This window comes from Cetorhinus maximus, chromosome 18, assembly GCF_964194155.1.
Source record: "Cetorhinus maximus chromosome 18, sCetMax3.hap1.1, whole genome shotgun sequence".
NCBI lineage: Eukaryota > Metazoa > Chordata > Chondrichthyes > Lamniformes > Cetorhinidae > Cetorhinus > Cetorhinus maximus.
This window is the reverse complement of record NC_135896.1, coordinates 29,290,044-29,311,869: the sequence shown is the minus strand read 5'-3', so window position 1 is coordinate 29,311,869 and position 21,826 is coordinate 29,290,044. Positions and strand designations below refer to the sequence as shown.

Here is a 21,826-nt window from a genome sequence, read left to right as displayed (position 1 = left end):
GTAAGAATGTCGTTTTAAATGCAGTCAGCAGCATGCCTCTGATGCATCACTGACTGCAAGATCCAAGCCATTACTTACCTCCTACTGTCTGGACATAAATTTGTTCTGGCACAATACAGTCATCAACACTGACATCAAAGATTCAGAGAAAGAAAACATCTTAAAGTTATTAATTTTTTTAGTAAGAAAATAATTGTACAACTTCAGAGAAAGAGATATGGAAATTGGATTATTCATTAGAAATGCTCCATCAATAACATTGGATCCTTCTCACTGTAAATCTTACATTATTCCCATGCTATTTTAAAATAATGATTATTTGGTTTTCAGCACATACAATTTGGCCTCGAAATTCATTGGCCCATCTGGCAGACTCCCTCCTGTAACTTTAAGAGGAGTCCACTGGAACAATCAATCACAAAATCAGCCAGGCCTCAGATACAGGTACATTGGGTATTAGTCTGATGCAGGGATTCCCCACATCCCACATTCCAACCCTCAGCTGGGACTCAAGGTAGGGTCAGCACGGTACCCAGGGGGACAGGTATTACCTGTGCCTACAGATATCAGGTGAACCTGTGGCTTAAGGCTTGGATCACAGCCTGAGCTCCCAAAGGAGAAGGGTCATCATTTTTCCAATGTATTACAAGTGACTCCCTGACCCTCTTTTCTGAAGGAGGACATTAAAAACAGTCAGCCTGCAGCTTGGAAGCTTTAACTGGTGTTTCCACATTCTAATAGCAGAAGGCAGAATACTCCCCAAACCATCAAAGGTCCAAATTTTACAGCCCTTCCCCAATCTGTGAGCTGAGTCCAATGTGGCAGAGCAGATACTGGCACTTAAGCTGGGATGCAGTCCTCAACTCCATGGATTTTCAAGGTCTTTTTGTTTTGCATCAATTAAACCACTCCTTTCAAATTGCTGAGGTTGTAGATTCAAGCCCCAGCAATATCTGTTGCAAAAATACCAGGTAGCAATATGAATCCATGCATCAATCCCCATTCGGCTGCTAAGTGAGACATTCTACAGAAGGGAAGTATCTGACCCGGGGAGAATATCCTTTTGCTCTTTTTTGAAGTGCAGCACCTACATTCTAGGCAACTGGGGTGGGTGGTTTCACCAGCTGCTTCAACAGCAGGCTGCGGGCGGTTGTCTTAATAGAGGGGTTAGAAACAAAAATAGCACAACATGGATCAAAAACACCTGCTTAATTTTATCGGCTTCTGTCCTCATTTTATTGATGTTAATTTTCAAGAACCAATATGAATTAATTGTATTAATTGCAGAAGAGTCACAGACAACAAAAGAATGATCATAGATCCATACACCAACATGCTTTCTTTGAATTATTACTTTAGTGTAATATTATTCCCAACACCCATATTTTTTTTAAACCTAATATAGGAAACTTCATAAAAGCAGGACAAGAGAGCCCTGAGATATCAACATTTATCAAGATCAGTCTTAGAAGTTACTTATTAAATTACAAAGACAAGGACATGCAGACTGCAGTCTTTTGTTCAGTGCTTATATCAGTCTCCAACAATTACACTCGGCTATTGCAATGTTTTAATTCTGCTGCATTGCTCTGCTGCAGGATTCTTACACCTATCAGAAATGTAACATCTTCAAAGGGTTGTAAAGCACACGCCAAACAGATGCACAGGGCTCCTAAAACAAACTGATGTTTGTTTAAAAATTGTAGAACAGTTCTAATAAATTAGTGGAAATAAATATTCCAAAGCTGAATTCTCTCAGTAATAAACATGATGGAGATTAGTGGGACTTCTGATAAGATACAGAGCCATCCACTTCTTTCCTAAGATATACTGCATTGGTAATGAGCACTAGGTCCATGTATAATTTTCCCAAGTTGATCCTAACATAGTCCTCAAACACATTCCCATAGTTCAAACAGATTAATTCGAGCCGATGTTTGATATTTGGTAGTTCAACCCTTATATCACAGTGGCACAATAACTCAATCTAAAGGTTTGTGTAAACCATGCATGTGTGAAAATGGTTTTCTCACATTTTAAAAATAAGGCACATGTCAATAGTTTAAAAAAAACTCCAAACTATTTTTTTATATTGTTCACCATGGTGCTTTCATATCTTTTTTTCAAGTAATTTCCTATTCTCTGGATTTTTGGCATTGTTGGGTGTTCTGTCATCCTCTGCTTCTGAATGTTGAACGTAGCTTGTTATAGCTGGAATATTTGTATTGTTTTCTTTCTCTCTTTCCTGTTCCTTTTTCTCTTCATCCAGTGTGCAATTTCCAAATGTTTCATATATTTTTCTAACGTTCTCTGGTATCTCTCTCTTTAATTCTTTATTTTTGTATCGTTTGGGCCCTCTTGCTGAAGATCCAACTTTATTGATGATGTTGTCTTCTGAAGCTCCTTGCATGTGTTTGTCATATTGCCTTGTTTCTTTCTGCTGTAGATTGTTAGAGTTTCCGTTTATACTTTCCTGAGATGATGCCTTGAATTGACCCGTCTCCAGACCTGCAAACGCCAACCGTTTCTCGGGAGAAAGCATGTCAAGAGAATGGGCTCGTTGGTCCAAACCAAGCCGCCTTCGCTCCATGTTTCGGATGGTTGCTGCCCTTTGAAGTTTGTCATGAATTTCCACACTTAATCGCCTTCGTGTTTCCCTGAACTCTGCTGTCACATTTGCTTTCCATTCAGCGGCGTGAGCCTTAATTTCACCAACCTGCAGGCACATGGGAATCATTATTGATTGTTACACAAAACAAAGAATGACTCAGTAAGGGCAACGGTAACATGTTAGATCAATGGCAGTGTTAAATAAAGACAACTTTACACACAAAAAATAGGTAAGAAAACAAAAGTTGCGTGTGTTTGTAGCAGTGTCAGTTTCCACTCGGTAGGCTGTGTTGTCAACTCGCAGGTTCTTTGCTTGCCCACTTTGGTATCTTGAAGTTACAGATGGGTTTGTTAAACTTTGCGTGTTGGAAAGTTTGAAAAATGTTGCAACTTGTGTGAACAAGTTTATTTTATTACACCGTTTATTTTAGATAATGGATTGCCAAATCATTTTTTTTTTCTCCAGCAGTGCATTGAGCATTTTGTTTCCTTCCCTCAGATAAGAATTATTGAATTTCCTAACCACATGAAGTGCGAAGTGATAAAGCAAAGAAGCAAACACTACTTTTAGTGGTCGAGTTGTAGACATTTGACCTGTTTCTTGAAATGTCCACTCATTAATGTGTACAATGGAGCTTTTCCCGGAACAAAATATTTAAATAACATAAGACTGCAACATCATAAGCTCTAGATTTTATAAATTGAACAACCATCTCTGATTCTGCTGACAAAAAGCTTCAAGATTCTGAAAATCACCCGAATAACAGGATTGCAAGCCAATTAATGCTTTCTAAGGGAATTTCCTTGTTGCTGGTTCTAAACCCCCAGGAAATAAATTGAGACAATCTGACTTCATTTCAGCCTACAGAGCCCATTAGAGTGAACACCTTAATTACACCTGTCTGAGCAGGTCCCACAGGTGAAAGCAGAGTGAACCAACATAAAATGCCACACACCCTGTTGTCTTAAAACTACAGCCGTGCCAATGGAGGGTGACTATTATCCTTGATAAGCTGCTTATGAGCTTTTAAAGACTGAGAAAGCTGCAGCACAGAGGGATTCGGGGGTCATCGTGCACGAATCCCAAAAAGCTAACATACAAGTTCAGCAGGTAATAAGGAAGTCAAATAGAATGTTGGCCTTTATTTCAAGGGAATGGTGTATAAAAGTAGGGAAGTCTTGCTAAAACTATACAAGGCACTAGTTAGACCTAAAGTACTGTGAACCGTTTTGGTCCCCTTATCTAAGGAAAGGTACACTAGCATTGGAGACAGTCCAAAGAAGGTTCACTAGATTGACCTCTGGTATGGAGGGATTTTCTTATGAGGAGAGGTTGAGTTGGTTGGGACTGTACTCATTGGAGTTTAGAAGAATGAGAGGTGACCTTATTGAAACATATAAGATTCTTAGGGGGCTTGACAGGGTAGACGCTGAGAGGTTGTTTCCCCTTGTGGGACAGTCTAGGACCAGAGGGCATAATCTCAGAGTAAGGGGTTGCCCATTTAAGACAGAGGTAAAGAGGAATTTCTTCTCTGAGGGTAGTGAATCTGTGGAATTCTTTACCTCAGAGGGCTGCAGAGGCTGGGTCGTTAAGTACATTCAAGGCTGAGATAGAAATATTTTTAATCAGTAAGGGAATCAAGGGTTATGGGAAAAAGGCAGGAAAGTGGAGTTGAGGATTATCAGATCAGCGAAGGTCTCATTGAATCGCGGAGCAGACTCGGTGGGCTGAATGGCCTACTTCTGCTCTTAAGTCTTATGGTCTTTGCAGATAATGCCCCTCATTAATATCTGTAGCATCCTTGGCTCTTGGGTTATCCTTTGAAGTACATTTTGTGGTTTAGTACTAAGATAAAAACAAAATATTTCGGATGCTGGAAATCTGAAACAAAATCAGAAAATGCTGGAAAAACTCAGCAGGTCTGACAGCATCTATGGAGGCAGAAACAGAATTGACATTTCAAGTCTGTATGACTCCTCTTCAGAGCTACAGAGAAGTAGAAATGTGATGGAATTTATACTGTTTAAGGGGGGTGCGGTGGAGCAGGTGAAGCTGGATAGAAGGCCAGCGATAGGTGGGAGCGGAGAGATTGACAAAGATGTCATGAACAAAAATACAAAGGGAGTGTTAATGGTGGTGATAAGAGCTAAAAAAGGTGCTGATGGTGGCATTAATGTAAGAAAGCAGAATGTGATAATAGCAGAACAAGAGTAAGCACTCTGGAAAGAACAACATGAACAAGTGACAGATAGCCCTTGTGGGGGTGGGTTGGGGAGAGGGGGCGGTGGTGGGGGGAAAAGGGGGGGATCAAAAATGGGATAAAACAATGAATAAATGAATGAAAATAAAAATGAAAAATAATTGGGGAAAAAAAAATGAATATTGAAAAAAGAAATAAAAAGGGGTGAGGATGGAGGAGCGAGTTCATGGTCTGAAGCTGTTGAACTCAATGTTAGGCCCAGAAGGCTGTAAAGTGCCTAATCGAAAGATGAGGTGCTGTTCCTCAAGTTTGCGTTGGGCTTCACTGGAACATTGCAGGAGGCCAAAGACGGACATGTGGGCATGAGAGCAGGGTGGAGTGTTGAAATGGCAAGTGACAGGACGGTCTGGGTCATGCTTGTGGACAGACCAAAGGCGTTCCGCAAAGCGGTCACCCAGTCTGCGTTTGGGCTCCCCAAAGTAGAGGAGGCTGCATTGGTCTGGACTTTATCAATTTTGCTCTCTCTTCTATCTACACCCCTTTTTTCAATATTAATTTTTATTTTTTATTCACTTTTTATTTTCATTCATTTATTCATTGTTTGATCCGTCCCCTTTTTTCCTCTACCACTGCCCCTCCCCCCACCCCACAAGGGCCATCTTTTACTTGTTCATGTTGTTCTTTTCAGAGTGCTTACCCTTGTCCTGCTATTATCACATTCTGCTTTCTCATTTTAATGCCGCTATCAGCACCTCCTTTAGCCCTTACCACTACCATTAACACTCTCTTTGTCCTTTTGTTCATGGCATCTTTGTCAACCCCTCCTTTGCCCCCACCTATTGCTAGCCTTCTGTCCAGCTTCACCTGCTCCACCCCCCCGCTTAAACAGTATAACTGTCATCACATTTCTACTTCTCTGTAACTCTGAAGAATATTCATACGGACTCGAAACGTCAACTCTGTTTCTCCCTCCACAGATGCTGTCAGACCTGCTGAGATTTTCCAGCATTTTCTGTTTTTGCTTGTGGTTTAGTACTGAAGCCTCGCGCTGTAACTCTGACTTTGAGGCTCTGCTGACATTAGGGAGGCACACAGGTGGTGGGTATGTCACAAACTCAGGTACCTGATACTTTGTGTACTGAATTTTGTAATGTGATTTTTAGGAACCAAATAAAGCAGTGCTAGCATAAAGCAGAACCCTGATTTTAATTGAACTTCATGGGCTGATTTTTATACTGCAGCAATGGTTCCACTCCCTTACACAAAAGTCAGGGAAGCCCTCTTCCACCTGGCCGGTTCACCCCACAATCATTAAACAAGCAATGGCCCTTTAATTGGCTAGAGGTGGGACATCTGCCTATCACCAAGAGGAAGCTTTGCCTCAGTTGCTGGCTGATTGGAAGCCTACCAGCTCTCATGTTCCAGCAGTGCCACCAGAGTGGTGGCCATTGCTGGGACTGCAGCAGGGTCAAGAGGAAACTCTTTTGAGTTATCAACAGTCACAGATTGCAACTCTTTTGAGTACAATCACAGTTCTTGGTTTCCGGGAGTGGGACATGAACCCACAACCCTCTGATTCAAAGGCGAGGGTGCTATGAACTGAGCCACAGCTGACACCTCAAAGAGGAAGGTGTTCAGCATTGGAGTTGGGTTGTAAATGTCTGGGGTCCTGCTAGGGCTAGGTTGGCAGGCAGCAGTGAGGGGGTGAGGGTCATGGAAAGGGGAACGGGGGTTAAAACTGGGAGGAGGATTGCACCTTGGCTGGCGGCTTCCAATGGGCACAGGTTGCTCTTCAATGAGGCACCCTCCCCCCAGCCCAGGTTTGCCAGCTGGTGACCATGTGTTGGCCTCTCCTGCCACAGGTAAAATCATAGTGGTGGTGGGAGGAGGCCTTTGCGTGGCCACTTAAGAGCCTCAATTGGTCCACAGGTGAGCAGGTCACCTGACACCTCTCCACCATGAGTAAAATTGTAGCGGGAGTTGGCGGGCGGCTCCAGGAATGGCAGCCGCCAATTTAACATAGCCCATACCTCTGCCCCACTTGCCATCTCATGCCTGGGGGTAAATTCCAACCCATGACTTTTCCCCAGTGCACTTTGCCCATACAAATGAAAGTTAAATGGCATAACTTGTTTGAAACTAAACCATGAATCAAGGTTTCAATTGATGATGAATTGTAGCTTTTTCTTGGCAATTAGCATTTAACTACAATTGCACTTAACTTCTTGCATGGCCCTCTGGCCTGTGCATTTCTGACCTTCTGTTATAAAGTGTTCAGTTTCTTAAGGTCTTTGCAATTGTTGTTCCTATTGTGCTGAATCAATTTGATGAGATTAGTTTCATGAGGGGCAAACCTTCACCAAGAGCAGATAAACTCATTCCCATCAATATGCAAGGAACTGTATTCATATACTACAAAACTTCTCTCTGATTTAAGTCATAGGAGACCTGACTTTGCTGTCTCCACTTAACTGCAGAGGCAATGATTTTGCTGCAGCTGTCTTATAGACAACGTCAATGTCTGGGATAGCTTCTCACATAACTACAAAGGTCTTAATGGCACCAAATTGTTATGCAATGGGGTCTTTCCACGTCACTACAAGGGACACCTGCCAGACAAGCCAATGCAAATTTGTATAAAGAAAGTAGTTGATGCCATGTTTATGAGTGAAAACTAGAGTAGGCACAGAATATTTTGACTGACAGGTTTCCCAATCGCCTAAGCTGCTATAAGTGTGACGATCAATTTTCTACACATAAGCTCTGATGCTGGAAGGAATACCAGCCCTTAACTATTTATATGGTTTCTGCAAGATAACGTCCAATATACATGAATCAGCCATGATGCTTTTACTATGTAACAATCCATGGTGACCACATTATTTGTAACCCTCACTGTTGGGAGCCAGATCTACAATTGCATCTGTCTCATGTCCCTGGATAGAAACCCTAACACAGCAAAGTACCAGTACGAGTTCCATGCCACCACCTGTTTGTACTGTCGAACACACATTAGGAATACTAAAGTAATGATTCCGTTATTTGGGCTACTCAGACAGGGTGTTACTTTCCACTTCAGCCAAGGTCTCCAAAATCATCACCATTTTGTAATATAATTTGCCATCCAGTGAGGAAGGAGCATGCAGCAGCTCGATTAGAAGGCCAATGAGCCTGCAGGACCACAGAAAGAGGATGAGGCAGGGGAGGAGATCAACATGGAAGAAGTTGATGTACAGGCAGGGAGAATGGTGAGGCATTCTGTGATCATGAACTTCTTCCAGCAATTGATACACCCCACTGAACAATTTGTATTCGCTGTGAAAATCCACACATTGTCCCACCCAAGAACATGCCATACATTCCTTATACCAAAGCTGAACTGCCATCTTTAAGTTCCCTCCCACCTCCCTCTCTGTGCAAATTAGCACAGAGACAAAAGCAAAAAACTGCGGATGCTGGAAATCCAAAACAAAAATAAAAATACCAGGAAAAACTCAGGTCTGACAGCATCTGTGGAGAGGAACACAGTTAACGTTTTGAGTCCGTATGACTCTTCAACAGAACTAAGGAAAAATAGAAAAGAGGTGAAATATAAGCTGGTTTAAGGGGGGGATGGGACAGGTAGAGCCGGATAGAGGGCCAGTGATAGGTGGAGAGAAATGGAAAGCAATGAAGGTGAACAAGGCAAAAGAGAGAGACAGAAATCCTGTCGGAGAAACAGTCAAACTGTTTGACTGCCACTTCTCTTCAAGGAATGCCTACCTTGAAGAAGTTTTGCTCTTCTCTCCGACAGGATTTCCGTCTCTCTCTTTTGCCTTGTTCACCTTCATTGCTTTCCATTTCTCTCCACTGGCCCTCTAACCAGCTCTACCTGTCCCACCCACACCCCACCCCCCTTAACCCAGCTTATATTTCACCTCTTTTCTATTTTTCCTTAGTTCTGTTGAAGAGTCATGCGGACTCGAAACGTTAACTGTGTTCCTCTCTGCAGATGCTGTCAGACCTGAGTTTTTCCAGGTATTTTTATTTTTGTTTAGCACAGAGACAGTTTGTGTTGACCGTACTCACTTGGAGAAGAACTTTAAACTCTTCTGTGCAAGGTATTAATGTGCTCTACTAGATTTGTGTCCTACAATTTGTTTTCAACAATAATGTGCTCAAAAAATGGGCAAATGTTATCTCCAAATCTGGCATGCTATCTCTGAGAGAGAGCAGCAGTTTTTTTATTCATTTCTAGGATGTGGGCGTCGCTGGCTCAGCCAGCATTTATTGCCCATCCCTAATTGCCTTTGAGAAGGTGGTGGTGAGCTGCCTTCTTGAACCACTGCAGTCCATGTGGTGTAGGTACACCCACAGTGCTGTTGGGGAGGGAGTTCCAGGATTTTGACCCAGCCTTTAGACTTGCTCCATGGGCGGATGAGGAAGAAGCAGGTAGACAAACATGGGTTTACTGATCTTTTGTATTTCTCTTGGTGCAATTGAAACTCTTACATATTTATTCTCAGGATCTGGCATACTACATTTGCCTGCTCTGCAGCCTCCACCCTGGACTTGTTATTTAATTAGTAAGTGGCCTTTAGCTCCAAAAATGGCTTGCATGTTTATATCAGCATCTTACCTCTTCCTTTGTTTTCTTGGATATCACACGTAGCCAGTCTCCAATCATGCTGAGGACAGCTGCAAAGTAGGCCAGACCCACAAGAATCCAGAACCAGACTAATGGTTTATACCATTCTCGATAATGAATAGCTATGTTTCCACCTGAATAAACAGATTATACAGAACTAAGTGCACACATTTTATGAGATTAATTGTTTCTTGATATTGCACAGTATATTGGAAAATGAGAGCCTAGTGCTTAATTTTCAAAGAAGATCTAATTACACAGTAACTGCTAACCTCTGTCGCCTACTGTGATCATTCAGTGACAGAAGATGTATATTCAGCACTACCAGGTGATGTCCAACAATTTGTAAAGCATTTCTTCTAAGTGTTAAAGTTCACAAAAATACTCACCAACTCATAAAACACTCAAAATAGCAGCAGTTCTTAATAGCAATAAGTAAATTGGCTTTGGTTCAGATACTTGGTTTGATTGAATCTGGCCTAAGCCAATCAAACTCAGAGCTGGAAACAAACAGCTAAAATTACTATTTCTGATTAAAAATCAAAGGAAAAGCACAGGCTGTGTCACAATCAGCAGTATTTTATTTACATAAATATACTCCTGACAGTCTGACCTCAGGTACAATACTAGCCACTGGTTTGCCTGTCTTCAAGATGGAACATCTGCCTTGCTGTTTCTATTGCCACATTACATTTACATTAGTTTATGTTGTACATCCTGTTCTTTCAATTATTTATCTCTTTACACAGAGTAATCCATTAAGGCATGAGGTTAGTCTAACAGGGCCCTGCCGTTGGCAAAGTATCAAAAATGCACGAAGCAAACTAGTGGAAAAACTTAGAACATTTAGATAAACGAAGAAACAGAGTCTGAGACTGTAAATTGTTACTCAGCACTGATTTTTATTTTTAGTTCTTTGTGAGGTCTGAACTTCTCTTTTAAAATCAACTTCAAAATTATGAATACTTATCAGGTGAGACTGGTATCCATAACAGAACGGTAAAAATGAAAATTGCAGCTTGAGTTATTAGGTGAATTTGAATGATATGTCCATGCGGAAGAACAATTTAAATGTATTTAAATAATCCACCACTAATAATTTAAAGAACAGATCCCTTCAACAACCTGTAGCATATACAATACATGCTGTTTTCAATAAAGTTTTCAAATTCTTTTCGGTGCATTTTTCGAGAACACAACTGACCATTTTTCTCATGGATTTATTTGCTACTATTGGAAAGCCCTTCTGATGAATATTAAAATTGAGTAATCTGTTTACACTTTTAGAAATGAAATGCGTGCTTCATTTATCATCTAGCTCGCCCCATTTTGTTGTTAGTTTCAGCCTGCTTAGGTCCATCAAGTTTCATATTTTTTCTATCTGACAGAGCAGGGTGGTGATCTAGCAGCGTGCATCCACAGAGGATAATGCAAGAGAAAAACAGGTGTAAAACAAGTTGGGGTAGAATAATTAAACACAGAAATGAATGGATTTGAAATAAACATTTCACTCTTGTATTTTCTCCATTCGTTTCTAAACTTACTAAAATTGCAACATTGTCATCATACAATTTCTCCAACAGATGTAACAATAGGAAAACTAGCTAATAAATTGATATTGAAGTCAAGGCATTATTGTACTGCAGTTTATGGGGATGTTTTCAAAAGGAGTGGTACTTATAAAAAAGGAAACTCCAAAAGCAGCGCAAAAGACTAATAGAACTGATATAATAACAATTTAGTTATTGTGGTAGTTGTTTGCATCCTGGTTAACATTAATCCCTCAAGCAGCATCTAAAAAAGATTATCTGATCGTTTATTTCGTTGCCCTTGGTGAGAACTTGCAGCACACAAATTAGCTTTTGCATTTCTTAGGGCAGCATTTTTAGGTCGGCGAGTGGGTGCACTCGGCGGGTCCGGGAGCATCCGGGGAACGGACCGCCAACCGCAATCGGCCCCCAACCATGACTTCAACCTGGCTGGCCAATTAACTGCCAGCCAATGTGAAGTGCAGACCAAAATGCTCAGCACTGCTGGGATGGGGGCGGGAGGAGGGCGGGCACTGATGTAAGCATGGGGCACGGGCAAGCGGGGAATGAAAGCTCCCTGAAGGCGGAGTGCTGCCCCAGGGTGCTGAAGACTTGAAAACCAATAACTAACGTTTTAAAAATCATGAAAAAAATGTCCACGCACCACAATCAGTCACCTGGACATATACATGATAAAAATGCTGTTCATAGATTTTTATTTATTTTTTTAATTTAATAACAGAAACCTCATCCCACCCTTGGATGAGGTTTCAAGAAAAATGCAAAGTCCAACTGGCCGATTTGACCATCCACCAACCATAAGGTTGGACAGACCATGAAAACTCGGAGTTAATTACAACTTTAATGGCCTTAATAGGCCTTTTAATTGTCAGCAGGGACACTTCTAACTTTCGCGCGCACCCGCCGACCGAAATGTCGCATGAGCGTGAGATGACGTCGGGATGCTCACCTGACGTCATCTGGCGCGATTTCACGTCCGATCGGGTCGGGTGCGTGCCCGCACGGTGACCTAAAATTTCTGCCCCTACATTACAACAGTAATGGCATTACTAAAAAAATGGTACTGAAAGGTGCCATGCAAATGCACATCAATCCATATCTAACTCTCTTAAATGAATATTAAGTCTGGTTTGTTAGCAACTAAAGCTTCAGATATGCATATGATTATCTTCACTACACAATGCAAGGGGTTGAAATACTTCAACTATCGCATTGATGTATATTCCAAAATCATATGCAGAATCTTGCCTTCAGATTCTTGTATTAGAAGGCATCAATATTTTGCATTATAGAAATGCAAATAATTACTCATTATTATGGTTTGAATTTTATTGAAGCAGACGTCGTAGCCACCCTGGGATTGTTATGTTGCTGCAGAAATAATCTTAGATCAAACAACATAAAAGGCTGTAGTAGAAGTAAAATGAATTATTAAATATCAAAAATCCAACTTCGAGTCCCATACGCCCAGTCATTTTTAGAAAAAAACTTATGTAAAGTACAGATTTTTAAGTTAAATATTTGAGAAAATTACACCAAACTGCCAAGAAACTAAATTTTTCATATAAAAATATCCTTGCAAAGTCACATACATGGAGTAACAATGTAACATACCACGTAATTGTAGCTTCAAGTGTTCAAACCCCTAGTGTCATAAGTGTGAGCTGTTATCTATTTAACGCAAGTTCTGCTCAACTGTGCCTAAAGCTCAGGCAAAGTGGGCAGCTAACTTTTAAAAGGCAGCATGAGGAGGAATATCCGATCGAAGCGGATTTCTTCATTAGTGGCACATTGCTTTAAAACTCAATCACTGGACAATCAAAATAAATTACATAAAATTGGCATAGAGCCTCCACATGATTTATTCCTAACTATCAGCTTAATAATATAGACAAAAATGAAAAGGTGCTAAAGATTGCAGAATTTTAAGTGTGAGTTGTGCACAACCACTTTATGTGCTGAGTATGTACTATCTTTTACACTGGTTCAAAAGATCATTTACCACAGAACTGCTATGCTCCCAGGTTAGAAAGGTGAGTTTCTGCTGATTGTATCCCATACAGAGATGTTGATAACATTGGCCCAGATCTTCCAGTCAGCGGCAGAGTGGGTGTGCCCGCCGCTGACTGCAATTTAAACTTACCACTTTACACTAGAGCCTTTGCACCTTCCGATCCTGGCTCCAGTTTGAATCCAATAATGAGCAGAATCAGGAGACCAAGTGACGAGCGTAATTCCAGAGAAGCTACACCCCTTTTTCATTAGAAACTGAAGACATGCCCCTTAAGATCTGTTTTTAAATGGACCTGTCAGCCTCCTAAACTGCACAGCTTCACCTCCCAACAAGGTACACCCCTAACAATGTTCACCCCACCCACCCCCAACACGCACACACACACACACACATAACTGACAATGCTCACCCCCTCCTTTCAAGCCTGGGGTGAACTTTGTCAGGATGGGGCGTGAGCATTGTTGGAACAGGGGTAGAGAGGGTGGCGAATACTGTCAGGATGGGGGGATAGCATTGTCAGGAGGGAATGAACCTTGTTAGGAGTGGAACGTTGTCGCGAGTGGTGAGCATTGCCAGGAGGGAGTAGTGAACATTGTTTGGGGATGAAGAGGGGGTGTTGGGTGGTGGTCGAGCATTGCTGGTAGAGGGGTGAGCATTGTCGGGGGTGGGGGGGAAGTGATCATTGTTGGGGGGTGCCACAGTGCTGGAGTGCTTTGACACCCCAGCTAATTTATTTGGAGCTCCACTCCTGAGCAGGCTTTAAACCTGCTAGGAAATACTCTAAGTAAATCTGTGTAAAAACCAGAGTAAATATAGGGCAACCAGCACAAGTCTCCATGGTATTGTCCTTCTGATCCCACAGTTGTAGGGAATCATGCAACAATCCGGGTAAAACCAGCAATGGGAAGTTCAAATTTCCTGCGTCAGTACCAAGCATGTGCGAGACATCAGCCGTAACCTCTGACTAGCGTTGGAAGCTGCTGGCCTGCAGGAATTAGAAGAAATAAATACCTGCTTACCTGGTCTTAAAAATTACACTGACACTTCTTCACTGGAGCTGCTCGGGGCCTGTATCGAAAGAGTCTTCGCAGAGCCCCAGCAAAGTCTAGGTTCAACATAGTCAAAGAGGCCACGCCCCCTTTTTTACAGCACTTGCTGCCTTAAAGCAGATAAGTTTAAAGGGCCGGGGAAATTGACAGGCCAGGGAGAAGGTAAGTGTCTAAGGTAAGTGTATAGGATTTGGGGGGTGGGGGTATCTGGGGGCGATCTGGGGTGTTGGTTTGGAGGTCTGGGAGTGGTGTTAGTTGGGGGTGGGCCTGGGTGTTCGGGTCAGGGGGGATCTGGGCGTTTGGGTGGGGATTGTCGAAGTTCAGGGGATGCTGTTGGAGTGCGGAGGAGTGTTGGAGTTCGGAGGTGATGGGGGTGTCGGAGTTCGGAGGGGTGGAGGATGTCGGAGTTCGGGGGTGTGGGGGATGTCGGTGGTTGGGTGTCGGGGGGTGGGGTGGGGTGTGTCGGTGGCCGGGGGGTGGGGTGTCAGAATTCGGAGGGGGTGGGGGGTGTCGGAGGTCGGGTGGTGGTGGGGGGCGGTGTTGGTAGTCAGGAGGGTGAGAGGTTGGGGGGGGTTGGGGGCTGTGGGGGTTGGGGGATGTTAGAGGTTGTGGGATGGGGGTGTCAGAGGTCGGAGGGGTGTGGGCTGTTGGGGGTCGGGATGGGGGTGGGGGGTGAGGGAGGTCGGGTGATGGGTGTCAAAGTTCGGGGCGTGGTGGGAGGGTGTTGGAGTTCAGGCAGGGTGGGGCGTGAGGGTGGTCGGGGGGTGAGCAGGTGGTGGGTGTCAGGGTGTGGTGGAGTGTCGGTGATTACGGGAGTTGGGGGCTGTGGGGGTGGGGGTGTCAGAGGTGGGGGGGTGACAGAGGTCGGGGATGGGGGGTGTCGGAGTTCGAGGGGGGTTGGGGGGATGGGGGCTGTCGGAAGTTGGGGGTGGGGGTGTCGGAAATCAGGGGATGTGGATTATCAGAAGTCGGGTGGGTGGGGGGGTTGGTGGGTTGGGGGTGGTTGTTGGGGAGGGCGCTGGGGGTGTTGGGGGAGTCACGTGGGGTCGGTCCAGGTCTTTACAATGATTACTCAGAAGTTAGAAGAGGTTTTAATTCTTCTAACTTTTTTCTGAGGAATTATTGGTGTAACCCTGGCAGAACCATGCAAAGTTTGCGATTTAAACAGCATTTTCGGATGGTTCCCAGCGCAGCGCAATTCTCCAGAGGAAGTGTGCACTTCTGGGTAATTTCCATCCAACCCTTTCCTGGGAACATCCCAGAGGGATTCCCCAGTGCATCTTTGGGGTACCCCCCCAAATCCGACACTGGGGAGCATGGAAGTTAGGGGCCAGTTTCAGGGTCCCGACATGCATCAGCGACTTAAGTTGAGCGATTTGCCTCTCCCCATATTGGAAGATTCAGGCCATAATTGTTCAGATTTACGCCAATAAGTTTGTGTGGAAACATCAGCATAACCTAACCTTGGCAAAAATGACAAGGCATCCAGTGCTTTCTGGCCACATTTTGCTGATTGTGCCCTGGGTTGAAATGATGGACCGATAACTTTGCATAAAAGCATAAAGTTGATAATGCACCAGAGTTTGTACAATTGTTCCAAAAAACTGAATTTTATATACAGCCTGGCATGCATGGGGCATTGAGAACATTTAAAAAAAATTGTGTTTGCACTCGCTGTATTTATTTTCATTACAAATAGTTGACACCTTTCTGGATTGTGAAATAATTAGATGTACTTGTAATTAGACATAGCCATAGCAGAACTGCAGTTTGTAAGATCTATGCGACAGGATGTTTAAATTGCCAGGGTCACTCAGACAGCCATTAGTGCAATGCTTTGCCTGCCAAGGATCAACTCAGAATGTCATTATTTCCTAATCATGGACTTATATACTTCCCAACTTTGCAGACAATATCTTGGATAGCTCAGGTTTTTGACTCATTTACATTCATCCCGAGTCAGACACATTTTAGCCTGATCCTTATCCCTTATTCTAGTCATACAAATTGGATCAGAGCTAACAATAGACTGAAATAAATATCTATTCTGATGATGCAATCTTCCACGTTCATTTCCAATATCTTCCTTTTTCCTCAACTGAGGAATCCTCCTCACCATGGTTAACAGGGCTCTGGACTGTGTCTGTTTTATTTCAAGTGCTTCTGCTCTCACCTCTTCCCCTTCCCCCAGAACAATGATAAAGTTCCCTTTGTCCTCACCTTCCACCTCACCAGCCTCCGTATTCAACAGATCATCCTCTACCATTTCCACCACCCCCAGCTTGATGACACCACGAAACATATCTTCCCCTCCCTTGCCCTTTCAGCATTCCAAAACAGCACATTCCATCTGCAATATCCTGGTCCACTCCTCAGTCATTCCCAACAGCTCCCCGTCTTCCTATGGCACCTTTCCATGTAAGCACAGGAGATGCAATCTGCTCCCTTCTCACTGTCCAAGGCCCCAAACACTCCTTCCAGACGAAACAGTGATTTACTTGTACTTCTACTTTAGTAGTCTCTCTTGTTTCTTTCATATTTACTTTTCTTTGCTTTCGGACGGCAGCTATTCATGATCCTGCCATTCACACCTCCTAGAGACACATATTTTGTTTCTTTACTTGTACCAATACAATTCCCTTTGTCCTTACATCATGAAATCTTTTATCATTTAATCTCTCCTGCCCTCTAACCTATCAGAGACTTTGGCCAGCATTTTTCCGTCAGCGAGTTGGGGACGGGGCCTGCTCGCTGATGCAAAAATGACGCAGGATGATATCGGGGGGGAACCCCCTATGTCATCCCGCCCCATTTAAATATTCAGGAAGGCGGGCGGACAGCGAAATCAGCTGTCCACACGCCGACCTGTCAATGGCCAATTGAGGCCATTGACAGGATAATTAAGGCAATTAAAGGCCCAGCCCGTCCAACCTTAAGGTTGGCGGGCAGGCCAGGAGCCCCAGCGGGGAATAGAAAAAACATGAAACCTCATCCACTGGCAGGATGAGGTCTCATGTCAGTTTTTAAAAAGTTTAATAAAGTTTTAGTCATATTTATTAACATGTCCCATCTCGTGTGACATTGTCACATGAGGGGGACATGTTAATAATTTTTTTATTTTTCTATTTTCTAAGTTTATCAAACTGTCAGCGCTTTCCCTGAGACAGCACCTAGTCTCAGGGAGCAGTGTGCTCTTTCACGCATGTGCGCACTTTGACAGTTGGGGAATCCCTCCCCCCCACCCGCCACGCACAGGAACGCATAGCGCTTCCTGTCGGGTGGCCCGCTGAGCGGGCCTTAATTGGTCCACCCACTCAAAATGGCAGCAGGGCCCGTTTCGGCGGTGGAGTTCGGCTGCCCGCCCGCCGCTAAGCCGGTGGGGCCTGCCCGCCCATTGAGGGATAAATTCTACCCTTTCTCTTTTGTTCTTTTTCCCATCTGCCCCCCCTTCACTTTATCAAAGCCTATTAATTTTCCCCAGCTCTGATGAAAGATCACAGACCTGAAACATTTCTCTCTCCACAGATGCTGCCTGGCCTGTTGGGTATTTCCAGCATTTTCCAATTTTACTTCAGATTTCCAACATCGGCAATATTTTGCTTTCAAAATAAATGTCAAGTTGATTGTCAAACAATTCAAGTAAACATATAAACTAAGCAAATTTACTAAAGCCTTAAATTTGTACCTGAAATGTTCTTAGGCCAGTACACTGTTTACCTGCTACATAGTCACCAAATCCTACAGTTGTTAAGGTGATAACAACAAAATAGATGGAGTCCAGAGTTGTCCAACCTTCGATGTGCTTGAAAATAATTGCTGGAATAGTCACAAAAACAAGGCAGCCGGCTAGAATGAAAAGGATTGTGGAGATGACTCGGATTTTAGTTTGGCTCACTTGCTTTTTCTGAAAAGAAGAGATAAGGGATTAATATTTATTTATATCTACAGCTGAAGACAGAAATTGATTTAATTTAAATGCTATATATTGAAATGGCAAAATGCTTTGTTTGTTTAAAGTAATTGTATCTGAATAGTCATTATTATGCTCACAGATGATGTTGGGATATAGAACATTTTTCCTACTCGATGATGTGATGCCTCTGGGTATGAGTTTTAGCAGAAAGCACAGGTGGGGGTCAGATGCTGCTGTGACCTTTACCTCTGAGACCTGGGTTCCATTCTGTGGGGATGGAGGGATGGGGGCAGCGGTGCAGTAGTTATTATACTGCTCTTTAACTTCTGGGGGCTCTGTTAAGAAGCGGTCAGAGGAAAATGGAATTTACATTGCCGTACCAGTTAGAGAAAAGCAGCACTCTACTGGCCTCCCATTGCTGCACTCATTTACTTTTCCACCTGCCACTGTACTTTGCCCAGAAGTAACGCCAGCAAGTATGGTGACAGTTCACAAGACCAGTGGAAATGTGGGCCGCTGCTGCTAGATGAAAGCAAATCGTTCTTTCACATTTCCTAGTACAGCCAGCAGTGGGAGGACTGTGAATTTGTCATTGGCTGATTTTTAGAAAGTAAATGTGCCTACAGTCACCTCTCTCTGCTTGGTGTAAGGGTTTTATGTGAAATGAACTATGAGCATGTGCCCTGGATTTAAGACTTCCTCTAATTTGACAGTAAATTAACAAGTGAAAGATCACAAATGACTGTTGTAGGAAGTGGTGTAACAAGACATTGTTGGGGGCCGAGTTGCCAGCATTAATATTACTCATAAATATAAAATTTAGCGTAACATTTAAAGAAAAATAATTAAATTCATAAATAAGCTAAGAAAAATAATTAAATTCATAAATAAGCTCTCTAAACATCTGAGCCAGGAATTGAAAAGAATGGTTGTCGAATGGCCGTCAGAGACAGTTGACACGTTTCTGAATTGGATTTAAGACCATTAAGAGATTTTTTTTCACAAGGTCCTCCTGATTGCCTGACAAAACTTCAGCAGCAGTTTAGTGGAAAACTGGAGAAACTGTATTAAACAGCTATTTCCAGCAGTTTTTGTCATTTCTCCAGCAGTTCTGCTAATGGTCCCAAAACCATGAAACAGTTTGTGCAAATACTAACCCAAAACTGAATGTGGAGTTCATACTTTGATTTTTGGATTCATGAAGTCAAAGCCTGCATTAGAATATTGAAATAATATAATCTTTTTGATGTAGTTTGCAGTTACCACTCACAGTGCCCTATTTCTACATTTACCTGAAATGTGCACAAGAGCCATCTGAAGTCCAAATTGATCTGAAACTCTGCATTGAAGGATAGGATGGTAGCACAGCATGTTGACACTTCAAAGCACTATGCCATAAAATGGTAGGATTTGGGTTCTCCTTTCCAATTGACCATATGGTGAATTTCTATCCTTAGCCATGCTATCAGATGCTATCAGCGTGAGGTGTAGAGCAAAAGCAAGACATTTCCACACAGGCTGGAGGAAAAATGAAAAGGCACGACAAACCAGGGCATTCTTGCACACCTCCTAGTACTGTAATCAAGAGCAATACCGGTTGATTAACTGCCATCTCAGTCAGATGTGGCATAAGGAAAGAACTATCAAATTTAAATAAAAACATATGGGATGCAGGACAAATCTGAATAAATAAACCCAATTCAGATCGCTTGACTGGCTCAGTCAATGTGAGGAAGTGGGGCTGCCAAATTTTTGATGGACCCATTTTAAATGACACTAACTTCATTCCAAATTGTGGGGGTGGGGTCATTAGTGTGTTCAGAGCTGGTGGCTGATACCACAAGGCCAGGACGGAACCCACTCCCAATCTGCCTAACTGAAGAGACAGACGGACACACACAAACACACATCCCTGTTGCGCAACAAGGCTGTTCCCAGGTTAAGAGGAACCAGCACTGAAATATTTGTGATTCCAATGGAGCTATAGCTCTGGCAGCATAAAATAATTGATCCCCTCCGGGATTTATTATTTTACATCTGGCAATGTCTGGCACCTTTCCTATGGCCTCAGCTGAACTCAACCCAACTTTCAACTGGCATGAGTTCCAATGAAGCCCTTTAAGGGTGTAAATGGGGAAATTCCCAGGGCAACTCAGGATCTCCCCCAGGACAGCCGCTCTTGATTTTGTTTGGGGGGTTGCGGACGGTGGGGTGGGGGATAAAATCAGGTCAAAGATCAACCCATGAACCCTGCCCTTTGGAAACAATCAATCTTCCAGCCCCCAGTTAGGCAATCTGACCCCAGAGCTGTTCCATGCCTGACTGGAACTTTGACCCGAACTCTGTCTCCATTTCCTTCAGATCTGATGTCACCTAATAAATTCCCCGAAAGGCATGATAGCCTTTATCATAAACTTTCCATCAACAGTACATCTTCATCATAAACTTCACCATCATCAGTACACCTTTACAACTGAATGACAAAATGTGGGAGGGCTAATTTTGGTGTGCACTGTTATGCAGCACTCCATCTAGCAGCCAGGCCAGGACCTGATAAACATGCCCACTGAGAAAGAGTAATTTGAACCTTAATGGATGTTAGTTTTTGAACTCTGGTGGGAATAGATCATTTGGAAGAACTACTGGGTGGTGTAGGATATTTCATGAACTATCAAGCCAGGATTTAAAGATGCAGATTTGTTTTGTCTTTAAAATCTCCACAAGCAACTTTGGGTAAGGTCTTTTCAATGTATTCTTTAAGCTGTATTTGTTGACAGCCTTGGTAATCCAGCAAATTTAGTCTAATGATCCATATATTTACATTTTAATACAATTAATTAACAAACTATGGCTGAAATTTCACTAGGTTTTGGAATTATTGCAACCATTACAAATTACACACCAGAGACCAGCTTTAATGACTTATAGATATTGGCATTTGTATTGATATGCCAAATCTAACTCAGCTGTTCAGAAGGTACGTTTAACTGGAAAGAGCTGTATTACCCTTTTCAATGTTCCCTTCAAAGTTAGAATGTTGTGTAATGATTAACAGGATTTAATAATTGAAAGTAAAAAAAAACATTGCACACATTTATCCATATAATGTAGGGGATTGTGACTCCAATGTCTCCTGAATTACTCATATTCTACCAAAAAGTCTAATTCCTTAAAGAAGGTAAATTGCAACATACTTCTAATACAATAACGCAAAAGGAGCAATTTTTAAAATTTGTTTTACTTTGTTTTCTTCCCTCTTTAGGTCTAAAGGTGTCACACACCATTGTTTTGTTGAGACAGTAGGATGATGGCTTTGCTACCTGGTATGTAATTAGACTGCTCTATAAACGTCTGCAAGGATGTATTAACAGTCGCCTAAGGTGACCTGTCTAAAATTTTGCAGTATTCTATATGAAGAAAGGCCTGAACTCCACTGATACTACAACCAATGCCACACAGGGAATAGAAGGTGAAAACATATGTCCTTCTACTGCTTCTAATAATGTACTGTCACACACATGTCTTCCCATGAAGTAGTCTTTGAAAAGGTTCTATGGAATTATGAATTTGCTTTATGCACAGCCATTACAGCTAATGTTTATTTCCTCCTTGTTGAAAAGTAAATTAAGTGAGCAATAGCTCAAATTAAGATACAGCAGAACACATTTTTGTTATTAGTTATTTCCAAAATCACATCTCCTCTTGGATTTACATTCCATGAACTGTACATTGCCTGATAAAACCTTTGATAGATCCTTTGAATTGAACAAAATTGTTACTCTCATAAAATGTTTAAATTCCTGCTACTTATCATCTGTAGTGACTTAATTAAATAAATTATATGCATTAAATGTTCTGGTGT

General features: G+C 42.5%; 1 protein-coding gene across 1 annotated transcript in view; it reads right to left on the bottom strand.

Moving 5' to 3' along the window:
- Positions 1-1,203: 1,203 nt before the first annotated feature.
- kcnk10b (potassium channel, subfamily K, member 10b) overlaps positions 1,204-21,826 on the bottom strand; it is a 38,845-nt gene continuing 18,222 nt past the window's right edge. Inside the window, exons 5-7 of the mRNA XM_078563329.1 lie at positions 17,769-17,955; positions 9,430-9,572; positions 1,204-2,716 (exon numbers count right to left, since the gene is read on the bottom strand). Coding sequence (XP_078419455.1) covers positions 2,111-2,716; positions 9,430-9,572; positions 17,769-17,955 — 936 coding nt within the window. The 3' untranslated portion in view covers positions 1,204-2,110. The remainder of the gene's footprint in view (positions 2,717-9,429; positions 9,573-17,768; positions 17,956-21,826) is intronic.